General features: G+C 38.6%; 1 protein-coding gene across 16 annotated transcripts in view; it reads left to right on the top strand.

The window, feature by feature from the left end:
- Nucleotides 1–21067, top strand: part of OSBPL3 (oxysterol binding protein like 3) — a 95301-nt gene that overhangs the window by 31343 nt on the left and 42891 nt on the right. For 15 of the 16 annotated variants that reach the window (XM_068935163.1, XM_068935173.1, XM_068935168.1 and 12 more), the window contains one exon: nt 14763–14989. In XM_068935163.1, the coding sequence (XP_068791264.1) occupies nt 14897–14989 (93 nt within the window). In that variant the 5' untranslated portion in view covers nt 14763–14896. Of the gene's footprint in view, nt 1–14762; nt 14990–17775; nt 17923–21067 lie in introns of those variants that run through there. The other variant, XM_068935176.1, reaches the window with a different exon arrangement.

Genomic DNA, 21067 nt, shown 5'->3' with positions numbered 1-21067 from the left:
TAGCTGATGTGAACTCTGTTCAAGCTCTATTCAAGTGAACTCTATTGTTGATTCCCCAGGCAAAATTAAGAAGTTGGGTCTGTCTGCACAAGGAATCAAAAGCAATGCACTGCAGCGTTTATAGGAAGCTGTAATTACCCTGACGCGCTGTATACTGGAATTGGACAAACAGGCTGCAAGAGCAGATGACAGGCTTTTCAAAATCAGTTGCTGGACACCATAGAGGGTAACCTTTACATCCAGTATTTGGAAACAGTACTGAACTTATGAATAGGTTGGCAATGGACAAGAATTTGTGTGTCTGGGGATACTGTTATTTATGGCACAAGCAAAATGTGGAGTGTGAAAGGTAATGCAGCTTTGGGGCATCCACCCTGTATTTCAGGGTGGATGTTTTGGAAAGGGTGATAAGGCCAGTTTTCATTGGATGCTGCTCAGATGTGACTCCCACCTGTTTCATTTTCAAAATTTTTGTTCAAAAACATAACAGTGCCAAAAGGATAGAAATGCAAGCAGCAAGATCAGAATCTTTTTCATCTTGGTTGTTGAATGACCTTTCTTTACTTGGTGGAAAAATAAATTATTTGAATTTTGATGGGTGGACTTTCCAAATGAACAGGCCTGCTATTCTGCAGTGTTTCGATTCCTCTTGCTAAAATGATGGCGTACGCTACTGCATCAGATGCTCAAGAAATGTCTTGTGCTGTAGTCTGTATGACTTGACTTTGGTCGCTTTTTGAAAGTGGTGATACCTGTTCAGTGTGATAAGTGATCTATTTCTAAACTCTCTGGGTGACATAACATTGGAGTGTTACAGGAGATCATGCCTGTTTTGTCACTGTGTCTGTTCTGTTCTCTAGTTTGGTCACTGACTTGAAGCAATTACCTCCTTCCCTGTTAGTTCTCTAATTGATATTGTAAAATCACACCAGCAAGCATCCTTTCAATCATCTTATCCCTCAAACAATGTAGGAGTAGTTTCAACAACAACCATGTTATGCTTCTCCAGATTAGTGCAAGGTTTCTAATCTGGAAGATCATCGTAACCAGGGACGTAAGGGAACGGTCCTTCAGTCAAAATAGAAACTGCATATTCCTTTAGTTCTCTGTCCACATATGCAGGCTTTCAGACTCTTGTTAGGCAATCAGATAATGTCGTACCTTTTTCAACATCTTTGTTTCTAACCCCAAAATGCTTCTCATAGGGGGCTTTTCACGTAGTAAATTCCTCATGGATGAAATTTCTTTCTTCTATCCCAGGAAAAGCCTTTGAGCCTTTCCAAAATGAATTTTTGCAGCAGTCTTTAGACTGCAAGTGAAGTGGTGCAAATCTGTTCAGACTGCCTTGCTTTTTTTCCCCCCGATACTGAAGAGCAGTCAGGCAAATTAGCATGTCTGAGTATGAGAGTCTGAAGTCAGACCTGTGGGACTCCAGGCTCCCCCCCACCACCTTGTTTGTAGCTAGGACAGACAGCTGACTTAATCTTGCCTTCTGCACTAAAAAATAAGAAACTACAAAACTGCAGGTGCTGTTATATGTTACTTCTCCAAAAAATAATCCTTCCAGTCATAATGTCATCAGTCATTCCAAGATTTATCTTTATTGCGGTGTTTCGTGTAAATCCTTGTCATTTTAGAGTAACAAAAGTAAAAGATCTGAACATCTCTTGACATGCTTTATGATGTGCTCCCAGAAACAGTGTAGCATAATGCTTAGGAGGAGTGATTGGCTGCATTTAACACTAGCGTTTTGAGTTCTCTTAACTTTGGTTACCGTTCATAGTAGCTTTTTTTTTTTTTTAACATTCCTTCAGCTTTCACTTTCTACAGGTGTGTCTTTTCACAGAACAGAAATTCTGTTCTAAGAGTTGTGTTGAATTGTCTGTGTGGCACAGATGTATTTCTTTCTAGGAAAAAAAAATAGTACTACTAGTATGAAAATGTCTTAATCTTTGCACAAATGGAGTTTTGTGGCCAAGACAAAATGAAAATGCTGTGTGCAGAGTTTAAAACTTGAGCAGACTTTGAAAATACAATTTTATATTGAAAATAGAATGTTATGTTGTAGGCTTCGTAAAGGTGTTCCTCCTTATGTGTTCCCTATTTTATCATGTAAACATGATGTAGTTTGAAAGGGTTTGGTTTTTTTTTCCTCTCAGACTTTTTGTCTGGAAAGTGTCACTTGCTGGCGAATAAAAATCATGGAAAATGTAGTCATTGAAAGACGAATATTAAGAAAATATTAAGAAAAGTTGAGGAAAAAATATGCAGGTCTAAGGGAGGCACAATTGCCATCTCCTGACATATATTTATTTTATCATTTTAAACACGATTTTATTTTAAAAACTCTATTTATTTAAAAATTACTTTTTTTGTGTGTGTATGTATCCTACTTTTCAGAAATTCAAGTGCACTATGTGAAAAAGTATGGGAAATGTCTTGTTAAGTGTGCCAATTTACACCTGATGCTGCATGACTCATAATTAACCACAGGTTTAACCTATATTTCTTACAAGTCCTGATGGTCTAGAAAAACCTGTCCCGTATGCAAGTGTTTTGAAAACAAACACACAACAATGATGGGAAGAGAGTAGAGAGATAGTAGTGGAACAACAACAATGGTGGCACTCTTTAATATCAAAAAGTTTAAGGGAAATCTACATCAGTTGTAAACAGTTCTGTTTACTACTTCTTTTTATAGTCTGTAATTAAAATCCAGGTGGTTTGATTGTAGTTCAAGTATAACCAACCAGTAGAATGCTAGGAAGCAAGAAAGATACTAGACTGCACACAGATCATAAAACTCTTCACGTTGTTCTCTGCTGTCTCTATAGCCTGCTTGCAGGGACTGGAACTGAAGTGAAAAAATGAGTTTTACTCATTAGGAGTAATAATTCTGAGTTGTTACGTTGTAGCACTCTCTCACTGATCACAGTTCAAGTTTTTTGTAGATTCTTCAATCTTTCATGTTGCTGAGGCATCCTAATTAAAAATGCCAGTCTTTAAACCTCTGAAATGTCTGAGAATGGGAGTGTTAACTGGAGCTTATTTAATCAAGTAGCAGTTCTTTTTAATTAAGTTCAATGTAGCCGGTAGCTTGCACTAAGGTGAATCTAAATGTAAAATTAGGACAGAGTATCTCTTTCAGATCTGTCTAGATCAGCTGAAAATAATACCACTTCTCCTTTTTCATTGCTATCCACCAGCTGGTGATTACTATCCCTGCGTTTTGGCTAGCAGAGCAGAATACATGAAACCATCCACTGTGACAGCTGGCTCTATGCTTAACTGAGTTAGGACTTCCGTGATTTTTGGAGAAACTGTTCTTCATGAAGGGATAGTAACAAATCGCTTGGGAGCGAGAATATCTTAAATGGCTTTGGCTATTTGCAAAGCGAGTTGGAGTTTGAGCTGTGACCTGTCAATGGAGACATGGAGCTACTGCTGAAGGCCATAGAAGTTCTCAGTGCATTTGTACTATGAGCTTTGTTGCTGGAGGGATGCCATATTTTACTTCGGGGTGCCATCCTGTAGTTGAAAAGTATAAAGAACCTTAGTCCCTTAAAACTCTGTGCATCTTCCTTGTTCTGGGTTGCTGGTAATAATGTTAAATTATTCATGAAGTCTTAATTGAAGCTTTCCTTTTTGGCCAATCTCCTAACTTGCTTTTAGATTTTGGTCTGCTGTGGCTATGTGCTGGTAGGACAAGAGCTGATGTGAAAGCACGCTCTCAAACGGATTTTCCGTTCTTCACGAACATGGCTGCTGCTTCTGCAGCTTCATGTTTGCTTTTCTTCCTTTTGTCAAGGTCAAAAAAGGTCAAAAGTTCTCTTACCAGTTCAGTCTGCATGAAGTTACCTCTAAGGTAACCCCTAGCTCTGGATTCATGTCCTCCTTCAGTGTTTCAGAACTGGGTAGATTGTTTTGTTTTTCTGTCTTTTGAAGTGGGGAGAGTATCTTTTTTTTTTTTTTTTTAATGGTCGTTTTCCTGTTTAATAGCTACCCTGTTAACCTAGTCAGAGGCCCTAATCTCTAGCCTGCATCTTGTCTTGCTAACCCAGCTATTGCAGTTCTTTCCCCGATGGGACTACATGTTTCATGTCTCATATCGTTTCATTTCATATGCCTCATGTTATTAGGAAATGAGGAACAGCCCTATTCCCTTCATCAGCTGTTGTTCTGGCCTTTGTGTCATGGCTGGCTCAATTTACCTTACAGCCCTTTTGTCAGCCTTCTTTTCAATTTCTGTGCGGTTTCTCACAAGTGCACCTCTTGGCTTTGAAAGCTGGTATTTCAAATGTCAGCACTGGACAAACTTTTAAATCGTTTTGCGTGTGTGCATATATATAGATAAATATGTCAGCTTTTCTGTTTTTCATCGTTTTTGGCAAAGCACTGCATGTAATCATTCTAACTTATGAACCATTTTCCTATATCTAGCATCTCTGCTTCTAGATCTCCTTCAGTTCATATTTATCCTCTGCCATGAGGATAATGTTGCAGGTGGAAAAACCTGATATATGGAACCTATTTCCTGTTCCCTGTTGTCAGGGTGTTCATTACAATCATAAATATGAATGGATTTAGGACTAAGTGTGATACAGATGCGTCTTTCAAGAGAATGGTTCACTCCCTGTACAGGTGCTTCTCGCTGTTCTTGTCACCTGCATACGTTCCCATGACTTGTGTTCCCAGCTGAATGGTCTATTGCAGGCATCATTCTGTCTATCCTCAAGAAGCTCCAGGCTGAGCCTTCTCAAATGTCCTTCGATTTCTTCTTGTCCCGTTCTTCTAGTACTTGGCTTCAAAATACTACCTCTCTACTTTAGCTTTCTGTCCTAAACCTAATTTTTCCACACTTACTTGATTCCGTGGGTCATCTAGGAGTACTTAGCATAAATCACTGTGAAATAAATAGTGACTTAACTATTAAGGCAAGTACTCAAGCCCAACGAATTTGATGCATCTCCTATTTAAAAATAAAAAAAAAAAAAGCATGCAGAAACTTAAAAAGATTTTGGATTAATAAAACCCATCTTTTAATACATCACTCCCCCCAGAGGGGATTCTTAGCCATCTTGTGAGGGGCCATGAGTGTGGCCTTCCTTCTAAAAATTCAAATTTCAAAGCCACATCTACTTTAAATTGCATGTTTTGCCCTAGACAAAGGAGACAACCTCTCCAATAGGAGTCGATACTTTTGAGGAAATTAAGCTCTAGATCTCGTCTGAAAATAGGTACTAGGCACTTCTGTTCTTTTAACTTTCACTGAGGTTTAAGTGAGTCTATTTTAGAAAAAGAAACTTGGACACTTACCTCACTTAAGCATTCACTTAGACAAACATAGTTTTAAAATTAGAGTTGTAGAAAATGGGTTGGAAAGGGAAGTTATAGAACTTACTTACTCAATCCTTTTGCTCTTAGGCAAGCTTGATTGTATCGCTGATGGTTGTTTCAAGATTTCTGAAGATCAGGTTAGATGATGGAGGTTCTACCATCTTCTTAGGCAATCACTTCAGCACTTAACTGAACTTAGCTTCATTAGAAATCTGAGAAGTAATCATACTCCCCCCTAAAAAGTATTATTTTTTGCTGGATGACTGAACTGAGGTAGCTGAGCTCTCACAAGGGGCAAATGGTGGGATCTTAGGGTGCAGCTGTAGCAGCAGCATGCAATTAGGGCAGCTGACATTGGTGATAAGCCTGCATCTTAGCTTCTGTCTTCCTTTATGCTAATAAAACCCCAATCTTGTGGTCGGTCTTTCAGGGTCTTGTTACTCCTCTCTAACCCTGAGTTAGGTCTCTTTTAGAGCCAAATGGTACTTGAAAAATGGCAACCAAAGTTGGATATAGTATTTTAACTGAGGCTTTACCAGTGTAAGTGAATGCAGGGTGATATCATAAATTCTGTTGGCATTATTCTGGTTTAGCATCTCCCTCTTAATATTTGTTTTTTCAGCAGTTGCATGGCATTTTGACTCTTGGTCATGCTGGGATCTGTTATGAACCTGAGATTTTTCCTAAGTCTGTCCTGTTCATCTCTTCCACTTACTCTTCCTTTAGTCTATCCTGTATTTATGGAGATTACTAAGTGCGGAGTCTTTTGCTTGTCCTGCGGTTCATTAAAAATGTTTATCCTGATTCCTGATGGCTTTCTTCTCATACTGAAATCTGTGTAAAGTACATCATTTGACTTTGGATTATTATTTTTTGGTGTGAAATTGTTACCTGCCCATTAGTACCTCTGAGAGGTGAGGGAAGGGGGGGATGTCATAAGAAAAAGATGGAATCAGTGTGCATACTTGTGAACTCTCTTATCATATATGATGTATTGAAAATCCTTAAGTTTATCATAAATAGGAGTCTGGGAAACTCATAATATCCCTTAACTTTTAAACCAAAAGCATAGAGGTTTCAGGAGCTTATGAACTTAAACATAAACTTGAAGCTGCTGTTCTGTGTATTACTACTTCTGTGCTTAACTAGGCAGCTAAGTATGTTTAGACACTTGTTGCTTTAATGTTTACTCCTTGCTAGTTGTGTTCAGTGGCTGCTATTTCAGTGAAGAAGAAAAGTGGTATTTCAGGAATTCAAACACCCGGCCAAATATTCGTGATTGCAAGTAAAATGAACTCTTTCAGGTGTGAGAGACTGTTTCAGCCCACATCTTCATATGCAAGTTTTGTTTTATTATTTGTTTATGTATTTTCTTTTAGATGCTGAAAGGTAAATGACTTAAGTGTGTGGTCATTCCCTTTGCTGGCTTTTCCTCTTTTGGACAATTAGAGGTGGCTGAGCGGCCCTAAACACTTTCCCTGATCACAGTGGGTATGTTTTGATGTCAGTCTACTTCATAGTCATAAAAAGCATTGGCTAGGCAACATTCAGTTCTGAAGTTGCAAAGGATCTTTAACTTCATGGTATATATACGTTTAAGCCAGTTTTTGAAGGAAAAGAATCCAGTGAATTAGATGCACTGCAAATGTCTTCTGAAATTACCTGCAGATCCATCCTTGTAGGCTATCCAAGAATATTTGCAATTTGCTGTGTTGAGCCATGTTTCCCATATAAAGCTCAAGCTAATAGCTCCAAGAATAAAATATCTGTATTTTTGTCTTTCCCTAGAGAGCCTGCTGAGTCAGAAACTCAAGTACTAGCAGATGATGTGCGCACTTTGGTAGAGCGATGAGGCCACTTGATGGTGTGTTTTTGTTTTTGGTTGAGAATTCCATAGTCCAGTGCAATTGAACCAAAAAGATTGGATTTAATCCCCCAGAGTTGTGTCAATTGTTAATGAAATCTGGTTGGATGACTTCTAGACATGGAGCATCTTGGAATAATATATCTGCCTTAATTACAGGTAGTGAGGACATCCTAGAGATGTTCTGGATATGTTGTCTTGAGCATCTTTAACTTTCATTAAAATGAACACTCAGAACATATGCAGAAATGTGGTTTTCTTCATATTTGCCGATTTTCTTCCTTTGAAAGATCAGAGTTAATAAACTCTTACCTTTTTGCCTTAATAACAAAAATACTTAGCACTTATTTAGCGTAGTACTAGTTATCCTCCGTATACTTCATACATGTTAATTATTTCCTGTAACGTTTCTCCAAAGTGTCAAGGTTTGTTCACATATTGCATGTTCAGAAACAACAAAGGTGAGTTGGTGGCCCCTAGCCAAAGAAGATGTTAGAGTGGGTTGATGCTGTGCTTATAGCTATCTGCTGTTTGGTTAGAATACCGGACTATGCACCTCTTCAGGCTATCTTAATATGAAAGTGTAGTCAATCTTTACATAATCACAGCTGTAGATCTGACTGCAGCAATTTGTTTATAAATATTAATGTCGTAAAGGACACTGAAAAAGGTATATTGAAATAGCCTCTAAAGATATAGTTAAGTTGGTCTAGAAGAAATGTGAAATTTTTGTAACCCGTGATCATTACACATTGTAAAGTGTTTATACAAATTTCTGTGTATCCTAAGAACTGAATCTTGTTACCACAATCATTAAAGTTAATGGGATTTAAGTTTTGAGTTGATAAGCCTATTTATAAAAGAAAAATATTAAGTATCCTGAGAAGGAAGTGATTTGTTTACTTTTTTTGTGTAAAAGAAAAAAAAATTAAAAAATATTGAGTGGCTTATACCATACAGATGCAACAAAGTTTCAGTCTGTCTTGAAAATAAGAGGTACCTTTTTCAAAACCTTGACAAAGTAGGTGATACTGAAGTGTGAAAGCTAAAACACAACATCAGAGGGGATGGAACAGGCTTGTTGGACCCTGCCACTCTCTAGTAAGCAAGTCTAACTTTCTGCAAGAGCTGAAAGAAGAAGAGCTGTTTGCTGTTCATACATACCCTGTGGTGTTTCTCTTCAGGTACCTGGGACACAGAAACTCTTCTGTAAATAGTCCTATTTGCTGTAATACCTAAAACCACATATGATTGATTTTTGGTTTTGTTTCTCCACAACGACGTCAATTCATTTAATGAAATACAGTGCCTGATATCAAAGTTGGCAGCTTAATGCAGTTTAGAGCGTTATAGGTTGCCTTCAGTGATTTGACAGTAAAGTGATGTCTTTTCCTTGATGTACAGACAGTGCTGCCTTCAGATCTTGAATTACTGTGTGCTGGCAGACAGACAGATATTGCCACGAGAAGGCACTGACTACCACAACTTACACTGTGCCTGTCAAAATTGAATGTAGAAGAACAGACATTGTATTTCAGTAACATTTTTAGCAATAACGAGTGCTGTTTTGAAAAGGAGCAAGCTGGGGGCGTAATGGAACATCTTCGTTTTAATGAACAAAACAAAGCTTTAAATAGTAGCAGATAAGAGCAAAAGGCAACCAAGCTCATGCCAAAGCCCTGATGGTAATGTTTCTACTAGTACCATTTCTGGGACATTATCATTAACTATTTGTGACAGGTGGCTGTTTCCAAAGTATTTAGCATAGACTGTGAAATGATACTATGTGCCTATGACTTTGCTTACTGAAAACAACAAGCCTCTCTTGTTGAGCATCACCTGATCATCCTTTAGTTTTCTTGTGACTTGTAAGTCCTTTTCTAGATATATACTGTTTCCATTGCAAACAGTCCTACCGCCTCTCTGTTAGTTGAGTACAATAAGGGCCGTCAGCCTCATTAGCCCTGCAGCGTGAAGAAAGAGTATATGCTCCCAGGATAGGTTTTGATCACCGCTTAGTAGCTCTCACTTTCTCCTCCAGCCCTCTTTGTAGGGAGACTGTGGACCCTTCTGTTAGTGAGTTACAAACTGGTGCCTGTGGTCTCAGGGCTTGTGGCTTCACCCTTGAATTCTGTGTGCCGATTGTACTAGCAGCTGGCACAGGGGCCTCTGAGACCCTACTCACGTGGATGCCTTGCGCTGAAGAGTAACAAGTTGCTTGTCTAGGCTGTTGATAAAGTTGGGTTAAAAGGGTGGTTTGACAGCTGACTGCTTACTATAATAATACAGGTATTACTGTTTGCAATTTTTTGTATCACTATATACGTATATGCATATACATACCTCTATGTGTGTTTACACACACCAGAGCATGTTACATACAAATGTAATCTACCACAGTTCTCGCGGGGAGGGGGGAGTGTCAAGATTACACATTTGAAATTAATCATATGTCACATGCAATATTAGAGTCAATGTCTATGGTGGATGTGAGGAAAGGTGGTATTTTTATATGTACTTATATTTTAGGATGCATATTGACCTATTTCTAAATTTATACAAGATCTTACTAATATAAGGAACTGCATCATTTACCCCAAGAGTTAGTGGAAACAGCAGACACTTGCATTGTTTCGGAAGAGGCTGAGTAGACTTGACGTTGAAGCTTATTCTTCTTTGACAGCTCGCTTGATTCGTAGCTTGCTATTTGAAACTTGACTCTCCTGAGTCAGTGAAGTAGTGCGATTTAGTTACATCAGTATCCACCTTAAAGGAGTGGGCTAGATGGAAGTAACTGCATCATAAGAGTATTTCAGAGCCATATCATGAACCTATAGCCATATATATTAGGAATGTATGTGCTCAACAGATTGATTTGGACAGTATCTAGAGACAGCATCTGCTTGATTGATGTCCTTTCTGAAACGCTTCTTACTGTTAATTTTATTAATTTGTTACGAACTTTTCTTTCAGAACTCTTTTGAATAACTTTTTTTAATTATTTCCTTTTTTTTTTCCTGTAAAGTGGATATCCAGAAATAGTACCCTGTTTGTTTTATATCCTTCAATAGCATGAATCTTATGGTAACTTTGGAACTGGAGTTAACTTTCTTGAGAAGACATCTCCAGTAGTTGTATGTGGCATATCTGTAGTTTATAAATTAACTCTTTCCCTTGCTGAGCCAGACGAGGCTATTGGATAGATTGAAGCCAACAATTTGAAATATAATGGAGAAAGCCATGAAAGTGTTAGCTGGAAAATAATACTGTTTGGTTTTTTGATCTAGGTGGATGTGAGTGAACGCAACTTAGTTATTTAATAATTACTAGAGAGCAAAGGTTTTAGCATGGATTATTCTTTTTAACTCAGTGAAAGTCAAGGTTATTTTCAACTCTGATTTAGATTTCTCAGTTGTGCACTTGCTGTGCCCACATGTTTTTCATCAGGCATTCTGTTGTTGCTGTTGTTTTATCCACAAGATTTTTATTCTGTAACTGTAGTCAATTAGATGCATGCTTCTAGTCTTCCTGCTGAAATGCTCTCTACATTGCTCTTTCACTGCTGAATCAGCTCTGAAACAGCTGTTAAGTCTTTATTTTTCTTCCAGAGCCATAACAAAAATAATTGTCTAAATGTTGATTCCGTACTTACTGCAGCTTTCCAGATTTTTCTGAATGTCTACCTTTCTTCTTTTGTGAGCTGTGGAAAAGCTTAAATTTTGCTGTTCGCTTTGAGAGTTGCAAGAGATGAATTTTGATGTTGAGAAACTGCCTTAAAGTTGTGAGGATAACTCAAGATGATACTTTTTTTTTTTTTAAATAAAGCAAGTCTTCCTGTTGAACATATTGTCATCTGTTTACATTTGCTTTAATTGATGTAGAAAGATAAAGTTCTTAGCAGATGACAAGTAGCGGATAGGTGCTGTTTATAGGTTTAGGATACAAAAGCTAGAAATACTATCTGTTACCCTTTTACTATTAATTCTGTAAAATGCATCTGGTGAGATGTCATTTGTTAAGAGTACTCTCTTGGCCTACTTCTGTTGCAGTTGCCTTGAGAGTTAGGCACATACTTAGCACTTGTGAAAATCCTCATTCTAAATTTTTTTGACTTTGCCTCAGCCTCACACCTTTGACTTGTCTTTTTGGAATAAACCATAGTAACTGGTACTGTGTGCTTCAGAGAAAAGGTGCAAACAAATCCTGTGGCTTGGGCAGGACCAAAAAAATACTGAAGCAGAAGTGAAGGGGTTGTGATGACCTCAAAACACAACAGCCTGCTACAATTTCAGCTGAGTACGCTACTGATCTCTATGCTTGCTTTAAAGTCTTAAATACTGTTGTACCTCACGGCCCTAAGTTTCACAGGTAACATAAAATATGATCCACCCCAGGGAGGCCTGGAGACTCCTGCTGGTAGCCAGAGCACGAGGGTCTATTTGGGATGAATTGTCAGTGTATTCACACCTTACTGAAAGAATAACTTAGTTATTACTGAAAGACAACTACATTTTCTTCCTGAACTTTGAGAAGAGTGTTTTTTAAAAAGGAGAGCACAGAGTGGTTGCTGGAGGATGCAGCCGTTTTAATAGAGGTGGTAGGTATGTGCAGCATTCACACACCCTTTCTCATGTTCAAATCCAGAATTCTCAAGACTCTCATTTAAGTTACTGGGAAACACCAATAAAATAGTAAGAGAAAAGGCTTTAAACAGAAGACAGGTTTCACTCCTGCCTTTTTCGGGCTGGTAACAAAAGCCTTTTCTTCAATTCACAAAGTAAGTTAATTTGGAGAAATAAAGAAAAATACAAAAGCCCTTCTTTAAAGGTGGACTGTGTCAAAGGGCTACTGCAGACGAACTGTGTCGGATTTATCCCACCTGTCTCCTGCCCCTCATTTAAGCCCCTCAGATTAGATGGCTGAGTCGTCATCTTCAACTCTGCAATGTCAGAGGACAGTTCAGACTGTGGGTACGCTCACTTGAAATCTAGAAAAGTGCCCATCTCTAGTTCCAAAAGGACAAATAACGTTGCCATAGATTCCCTCAAGTGTTCGACTGGATGCCCAAAGTTAGGTGGCATGAGTCCAAGTCTGGGCTGTGTCTATGTTGGCGAGTGGGGCAGCGCAGTTCAAATGGACCTCTGCAGTGAGCCAGTTAGTGATGAGGACCCCACATCCACACTATACCTGTGTTGGGGCTAGCTCTACTCTGGTGCCTTAGACTGAATGCTGTAAGCGCTAGGTACGTTCCTGGAGCATATCTGCTGGTTTCATTTCATCTTAACAGAATTTGGTTTCCATGCTCTAAGACTGTTCTGCAGTGCAAACCAAAAGGTGGTAAGTAAGGGGGATGATCAGGAGACTTGCAAGTGAAGTGCACTTCTGATCTGTGCTAAAATGCTAGTGTGCTCACACCTTAGTTTCAGTTAGACTCTACACTGAAAAAAGAAAAAAAGATGATAGAAACGCTCTTCTGATTGCATGCCTCCTTTTTGTATTGAAATCAATGAGATCGCTATATTTTTCAGTTATCTAAAACTTCCAGGACATCACCCCCGTTGTGCTGTGTGTTCAAAATGGGCAAGGGGAGAGGGGGCCATATAATTCATACCGGTATGCGCTGGGGATATGTTCGCAAGGTCCTGACAACAATAGCTCTCAGTGCGTTTAGCTGCAAATTAGAGCCTGTTTCTTGTCATGAAGTGTGCTGATCTTTGCCAAAACGCTAGATAATCCACAATGGAAACCGAGTGATAAATGGCTCAGTTTGAACATTGGGTGGTGAAGACAACAGTGTTGCCTACTGAGTAAACAGTGTGCATTAGTAAAACACTCGCTGCAGGGTGCTTTCAAGGCATTATCTGAACTGTGAGTTCACCTAAACATTTTTGCATTGCTGTCCTGAATATTTGACCTCTGCTTGTAAGCAGAGATACTGTTTTACTAAATGCAGCTCGAAACTCATCAAGAAAGTCATGTTTTGTGCTTAGTTGAGCAGCTTAAAACCTGCATAAAGTGAGCTAAAATAAAAGCCTTTAAGAGTAATAGTCCTTAATGAAGTGCGATGTGGAAAATTTGTCTTCCAGATAGGAAGAGAATATACCCTCTCCAACATCCACTGCTCCTAATTTCAATAGTACTTTAAGTGTGAAACCTGTGCACAAGGCTCAACTCAGCTCTTGTTATCGCATCACTGTGCTGTTCTGGTTTTCTCAAGTTCTTGTTTTGTATTTGTTGGCTCTGATGGTTACTGGAAATAACTGCCACACTGACTCACCAGTGAATAGTTTAGCAGAGCTGTCTTTCTCAACGTAACTTTGGGAGACGAGGACTGTCTCATCTCTGTTGTTTAGCATAAATTTGCAAACTGTAGCAGTAGGGAGAGATGTTTCTGTGGCACGCTATTGTCTTCATCTTAAATATAGCATCTTTAAAAAAGGAAAGTTGAACTCTTAAAATATACCCAAAGAATTTCACTGGGGTCTTAAAATGCTATTTCTTTTGGAATAGTGTTTTGAGCCTCTTCAAGAAAAAATAAATGCTGGTTCAGTGTGGTTTCACGAGTGTGACAGTGTAAGCAAACAAGCAGACTGTGAAGTAATGCCTCCTTATGTCAGAAATGGGATTTTCCCCCCTCTTTGTGGGAACTTCCTTACCTTCCTAGGTGGTGTTTCTTCCACTCTTCCTAATGCGCAACTTCCTTGCCCAAAACACTAAAATCTGAAGTGATATACAACTTGCAAAAGCCCACGCCCTCTTCCCCTGAGCCTCGAAAAGCATCACCCTTTTACGTCCTCTGTTTGGTTTTAAAGAAAAAAAAAAGCAGTTACTGTGGCAACTCGTGCCCACACTGGAAATCCGCTATTTGAAGTTACTAGCATAGCTTTTTTTTTTTTTTTTTTTGCACATGCTGCAACCACCACTGTTATTAAACAAACTATTAATTATTCTTCCAGTCACTGGCTTAGAAAATAGATGTGACAGTAGCTACGAATTTCTGATTTTGGGTAGGATTAAGTTGTGCAGAGCTCTAGGTAGCTGAGTTTGCGTGACGTTTACTTCAGTCTATCTCTTGGGTTTTTTCCCTTTCCTCCTGAAGCCGCATATACTTAAATTATTAAGGAACTGGGAAAAGAGATATCTAACAATTCTTTTGGTTTATTTTTTAGCAAGACATTTTTAGATGCTTTTTCCTGATTTTGAGAATGCTGCAGTCCTTTCTATGCAGATATTAAACATATTCTGTGCATCTTTCATAATTTTTTGACTAGCGTTTAAATCTTTAAAAAGATGTTTGATATTGTACTTCAATTGTGTTCTGCCTTAAGTAATGTTAATTAAAGCATGCATTTAGAGCCCAAAGTTGTTCCTATTTGATGCTTGAAGATTATTCTAAGGCATTTGTTCAATTAATTTCTCATGGTGTACAGCAATGCAGTCAGTTTATATTACTGGGGGCTTTATCATGATTTCTTGATTCGTGTTGCAGGATGGCAATAAAAAACTATGTTCGATTAACCTGTGGTCTGGTTTTGGTTTTGTTTTTTCTTCCTCCTTTCAGGAATTTCCATGAGATGCAGATCATGCATTGGATAAAGGATGATGATTTCTCTCGGGAGTCTTCCAGTACATTTGCTTAATGCCCTTTTAGTGGTGTTCTAATTGAGTTCATATGAAACAAATTGTCTTTGAATCATGAATGAAGAAAAAAGCCTTGGTGCATCCCAGAAAATGTTGTCTCCTTCAAGAAGTACTAGCAGCTGCTCCTCCAAGCAAGGAAGTCGACAGGTAATACAAGTTCTCCCCCACCGCAAACTAAGAGAGTTATCAAGATTGGGTGTTACTTTTGTTTTTGGGTATCGGCAACTCTCTGAAATTTTGTTTTCCTGTTGCTTGCTTGTTTTATCTTGTTGTTTCTAGGTTTCCTCCTTCTGTGTTCTGTTTTTGCTGGTGGCAGCTGCTGCTTTTCAGTCAAGTGCAGTACACACACCTTACTGGATATCAGGCAGTTGTAAAACTGGAATGATTAACAGTTAGTTCAAATTCTTATCACATTGTATGCATGCTGCTTCTCTAGTGAAGCATTGCTACTGAAGACACTCGATTTCTGTGGTTTGGTCCTGAAATCCCAAATCTTCCCTAGAATGTACCACTTCTGTGGTAGAATATTGTATATCAGCTCTGCTTATTTCAGATTTCCAGGGAAAGATGTGCATGCGTGTGGGAAGAGGATGCATTTTTCTGAAACTTGACGCAGAGCCCCTATTGAAACTGAAAATGTGCCTAAAAGCGCTGATTTGTGCTGTAGAACTGTAGTTAAGAAAATACTTGTGTAGCATGATGGGTCTGGATGCCTAATACCATATGAAACACCAAACACTGTTTTTTTCAGATATTATTATTTATGCTATATTTTAATTTTAGAGTTTTAAAACTTAAGCCTACGAGCATTGGTACCTGACGAGTGAGACTATGTTGAAGACTGCTCTTGTGTGTGGGCAAGAAAAATTGACCTCTAGCCATGCTGAGAATTAAGCTCTAAACATAGTTCAGCCATGCTTGCAAAAAGATTGTGAGCAGTATGCTCAGCATAAGTTTTATTTGTACAGATGCTGGCTTAGTGGAGCTTTTGAAGCTGCCTCTGCTTGACACGTTAAGCTTTGCCCCCTGAAAGCTTTGCAGACCTCAGCTGTGTTTTGAAATAGCACCTGCTTTTCTGGGACTTAAGGCCCTGCACACACAATTGGAAAGGCAGACAAACTTCTGAATAAATTTTGCCTTTTAAAGTGCTGTGATTGTAAGAAATCCTATGCATTTCTAGTACACTGAGCAAGGAAATCCTTACTTTCAGGGTACTCTTTTACTTTCTTGCAATATTATTTTTCTCATATCCTTAGTGTGAGATAACCTCAAAACAAGTGTATTTTAAAGCATTAGTATTTTCTGTTCCAATAGCTGATGTCATTCAAGTGTTGTTATATAGTATTTTAAGAATAAAACTTATATGAATATGACTAAATCCACTAGTATATTGTATAGCCAGTAAAAGCAATTATGTTTATACAGAGGGAATTTCTGCAGAAAGGCTGCTCGCTTCCATGTAACTACCAAATCTATTGTATAGCTCAACTTTCTTGTCCAGGAATTGTATTGTTAGCCAGTCCCATTCCTTACCCAAAGGAACAAAAGTTTTCACACGCTTTGTTCAGAGGAAGAGAATAATTTAGTAAGGTTTAATGTCACCCTGTCCGCTTCTGGATTTGTAGCCTTTGTGCTAGCCTGTACAAAAATGCAAGGTATAGCGGACAGAGGTGAGAGATGCACCTTACTGTTTTGTTCGTAATTCTGGTACATCCATGTTCATTTATTGTAGTCAGGCAGACAGCAAGTTGCCTCATAAATCTATCAGATCAAGTTAAATAGAGGTATAAAGTGAGTTATTTCCTGATGTATATTGAAGGCAACATAGTTTTTATTTCTTCATGATAATATGGAGCATGGTGCTAGTTGTCTCCATTTATGATTAATGTTTCAGTATTTCTCTTCTTTTTATGACTGGTCATTGCAATACCAAGTAAGTAGTAGTATACTTCTGCAGCTAGGGAACCTGAGGCACATCTGTTCAATGACTTGTCCATGTCTTCTGTTAACGACAGAATGAAGCCTGCAGAAGCTGGAGTGGTTCATGTTGCTTGTTGTATCCTGTGAAAAGATCACTAAATAACACTAAAAGGTCTGACCGATGTAAAGGAAGCGGAGAATTTAGAAACACCTTTTCAGAAACTACGTGTGTTTCTTAAGGCTCCACTTGTATTTATGTATTTTCTTCTTTCTTTTTTTTTTCCTTAGTGAGGACTTCTAATATTTGTAGGGGATTCCTTAATACATTTCCACTCCTTCCTTTACCAAATGCAGTAACTTCCTAGATTAGATACTTATACTATAACTTTGCATCTAAACCTTGCTGAAGTGATCAAGAGGTCTTCCCTCAATCTAGCTAAATCTAGAAAGGAAAAATAAAAACCCAAATTAATTCTGAATCACAATTTTTTTTTTCCCCCCAGAATTATCAGTTTATATATGCCTGGCGGTACTATTGCTGTTCCTTCCTTAACACTCTGATGCTTCTGGTATTTTACACGTGACTGATTTCTCACATTGAAGCTGTCATGCGGTTTGTAGAACAAACTCTTTTGCTGGGGAAAACAAAGATTTAAATACCCCATACAATATATACTCTGTCTGGATATTTACTTGAAAAAAAAACTTGTGCTGACTGTTTTTTCTGTTATGGCTTTTAAATTTCTTTGTTAATTGTAGTTTGTGTTGGCAGCATGTTTCACTGAATGTTTTGATAAATAGTCTTCTCTGCTGCATGTGGAAAAATAGACCTTTAGGACTAACAGAGGCAGTACTCCACAAGGCTGACTTACTAGCCTGGACACAACAGTCTTTCTGGTGAGGAACAGCTCTGTTCTCCCTTCTCCTGCTCCCAGAAGCTTCTAGTCTTGCAAGTTATAAAGGTCTGTGTCTTGTTAAATATACTCTTTTTTTTTTTTTTTTTTTTTAACTAGCATAAAGTTTGAATTTTTGGTCTAGGCAACAAAGAAATCAAGATATTTCTCAGTCCTCCTTTCCCCAAGAAGATTTCTTGTTACATTTGATCAAGAAGTATTGTTTATATCATTGTTTATATTGTTTACACTCAGCCTCTTGGACTGGTAAGTTGGAGCTTCACAGTCCACCCCTACTAATACCCGCCTGCTGACAAGACTGTGGATGAGTGATGTCTTTGTCTGAGGATTAATTTGTTATTTTCATCTGCATGCGTTGGTTTAAATGACAACACTTTAGGTCCTCTATTAAGAGAACACCAACTGTATAAAGTTCTTCTAAACTAAAACAAAACTAAACTAAACAAAAAAACAACAGTGAGAATCACCTAATTCAAACCAAAAAAGTACCATATGCACAACTTGGCTCCAGCAGAATTTTGATTTGCAAGCCCTGGAAGAAGAGAGTACAATGTAACACCAGTGGTTTTATTAGCAGCATCCTGAAAGTAAATAATTTTTCTGTGTGCTCTGCTGAGTGGAAGGCAAAGTGCTGTGGTTACAATATTCTTTCCTCTGTCTTCCAGTTCCGTGGAAGACTTCTTATTCTTCCTCTAAATGTTTAGGTCCTTCTCAAGGCACCTTCAGAAATGGGCTGCTCTTTGCTTGCTAGATAACAGACCTGCTTGCGTGCTGCTTTCTGTTTTGCCAAAAGGACTGTGCTGCTTGTCTGACAAGGCAGTTCTTTTAATCTGATTAAGTGGGAAGAATCTCTGGAAAAGCTCAGGAGGAAAAGAACCATGCCAGATTTTTGCAGAATTAGTGAGGTCTGATTTGTGAGCCTCCCTGTTTCTCAAGTAGGGGCTCCATTGTGGGTACGCGCTGGTACTGAGGAACAGTAGTGACTTGAGACTGGGGTTATGGAATCATGGTGGCATAAGGATACCCCTGGGGTTCCAGCATCTGCTAAAATTTGGTTATTGCTCTCCACAGAGCAACATGTGAAAGTGGCGTGGAGCATAAGTAGAGTCCTGTGACGCACAAGTTCTTCCACGTGACAGTGGACCACTTGATTTAAGCAGTGCTACAGGACTCTGACATTTCCTCCTTTGCTAATCTTAATGTCCTTTTTTTGCCACAACACGTTTGCAGTGTGACCTGAAGACACTGACAGTTAATCCTTTTCTAAGTTCACCTTCACCTTAAAGCCCCGTAACAGGAGGGAAGCTACTGCCACATCCACCCTGTGCTCTTTTCTCCTCCCTCTCTTTCAGTCACATAAAGGGGTAGCTTCCACAGAGCCACAGTCCTAACTTTTTTTGTAAGGAAGGAAAACTGTTGTTGATCTTTAAATTTAAATTGACCTACAATCAGAAGAAGATATATTATGATAGTAACTTTTTAATTCTAATGTGTTAACCAACTTTTCAAATTGATACAGTAGGGAATAGCTTTGTGACAGGAGAACTGCTTAAAAAAACCTCATATTCTAAAAAAGAAAATAAATCACTTCTGCCAATTTTATGAACCGTAATAAATGCTTTAGTTGCAGCTGATGCAAACCCCTATCCTCCACAAAGGAGCTTTCTATTTTTGGCGCTTTAAAATATTCGGTACAACTGACTGCGTTTTACACTGGAAGAAAGTCTGGCACTCATCTGTTTTGCTCAAGGAGTTTCAAGAACAAGCATGAGTCTGAGAGCCATTCAAATTTGTTACTTTGTTCCTTCAGCTGAAATAATTTATGGCCTTGAGGAGTTGTATGGTAGAGAATATTGTAGAAAATCAGGATACTTTTGGTTTATTAAATAAAGAAAACAAGTCTGTAATTAGATAACTCTAGTTATCGTTGAAGACCAAAGTGTGCAGTTTGGGTTTTGGTTTTTTTCAGCCATAGAGCAGATATAACCCAAGTAGCAAATACAATATAAATTTCCAGTGCTGATCTGAAATGAGGACCTCTGGATCAGAGAGAAGTAACAATAGTACATCCCTCCCTTGGCCTTATAGACTGAATTCCTGTCTCAGGCAGCAAAAGGAGTGATGATCACTTTGTGCAGATATTGACCCATTTCAATATCAAATCTTTTGAAGTGCCATAACCTTAAGACTGTACTATTTTGGACACCAGGCCTATGCTAGCATCATTAACACCGTTCAGCTGTGGCTTTTTTATTATTTTTATTTATCACTATGATATGGGGTATTTTTTCAGTTCCTTGCTGTGGGATAAGAATCAGCAAAATGGAGCATAATCTAAATGCTTCCAGCAGCTTTCAGGAAATCCTGTATTTCCAATTTGCTCCTCTGCTATTTCAGACAGATGACAACAGATGATAACCAACCAGCCTGAGTCATTTGCCTTAATTTTAGAGAGTGAGCAGTTTTCCTTTGCAGCTGGTCCCAGCAATAGCAACTAAAACTTCTTTTTCATTAAACAAGGTGTCAGATCTCTTGTAAAACAAAGTATTAATCAAGATCTTACAGGGTTTGGGTCAAGAGCAAAATGAATCCGAAAACAGTCACAGCAGCAGTGTTCTGAAAACTCTGGGAATTTGAGGGTTCAGGTAGGGAAGATGCGACTCTTCTGGCTAGATGGATGTGGCACAGGACCAAACAAATGTCTGTTGTTGTTGCAGGGTTGTGTCTTATGGTTATCTAACAGTTCTCCCAAATTGCTAATTCTGTCTACTGTTCTGTGTCTGTCTTTGGGTAATTCAGAGGTTAATTAAGAAGTCTCGTGCTTCTAAAAGGATCTAGTTCAGCTGGAGCTAAAATTCCCTCTAACTAAAGTTTGCAGTTGAAGAAGCATGAGGCTCCCACAGAACAAGACAGAAATGTAAGGAGAGACTTGTTCTCATCTGAGATTTGGCAGGATCATGTTTAGTGCTGTGAGTGTGGCACATTAACTATACCATAAGAAGCTCCTTCAGTCTCTGCTGGGACCCTTTTCATGGGAAACGGTCCTTCTACTTCAGCTCTTTCTCTCATTTTCCACTCTCATTAATTGCAAAAACACTGTCTTGGCAGCCTTGGGGGACTAGAGGAACAGTGCAAAATGTTGCTTTCCTACAGGAGCTTGTAGGTGTTGTCTTGTGCCCGGAATGAGGAGAGGCCCAGACAAAATTGTATTTGTGATGTAGACCAGGATGTGCTCTGTATTTAAAAGTTTAACCTGAACTTTTTAGCTGAGCCAGGTATATTCTGGGTGGATGTAGCTGGTTGAAATGTATCTCAGCTGCTTCCTTTTTTGTCACCTCAATGTAGCATGCATCTGTCTCACTTCAGAAGCCCATTTCTTCCTAAGCGTGTC

The sequence above is a fragment of the Struthio camelus genome, chromosome 2 (assembly GCF_040807025.1).
Source record: "Struthio camelus isolate bStrCam1 chromosome 2, bStrCam1.hap1, whole genome shotgun sequence".
Lineage (NCBI taxonomy): Eukaryota > Metazoa > Chordata > Aves > Struthioniformes > Struthionidae > Struthio > Struthio camelus.
Note: the sequence above shows the minus strand (reverse complement) of the source record. Positions and strands in the feature narration are given on the sequence as shown.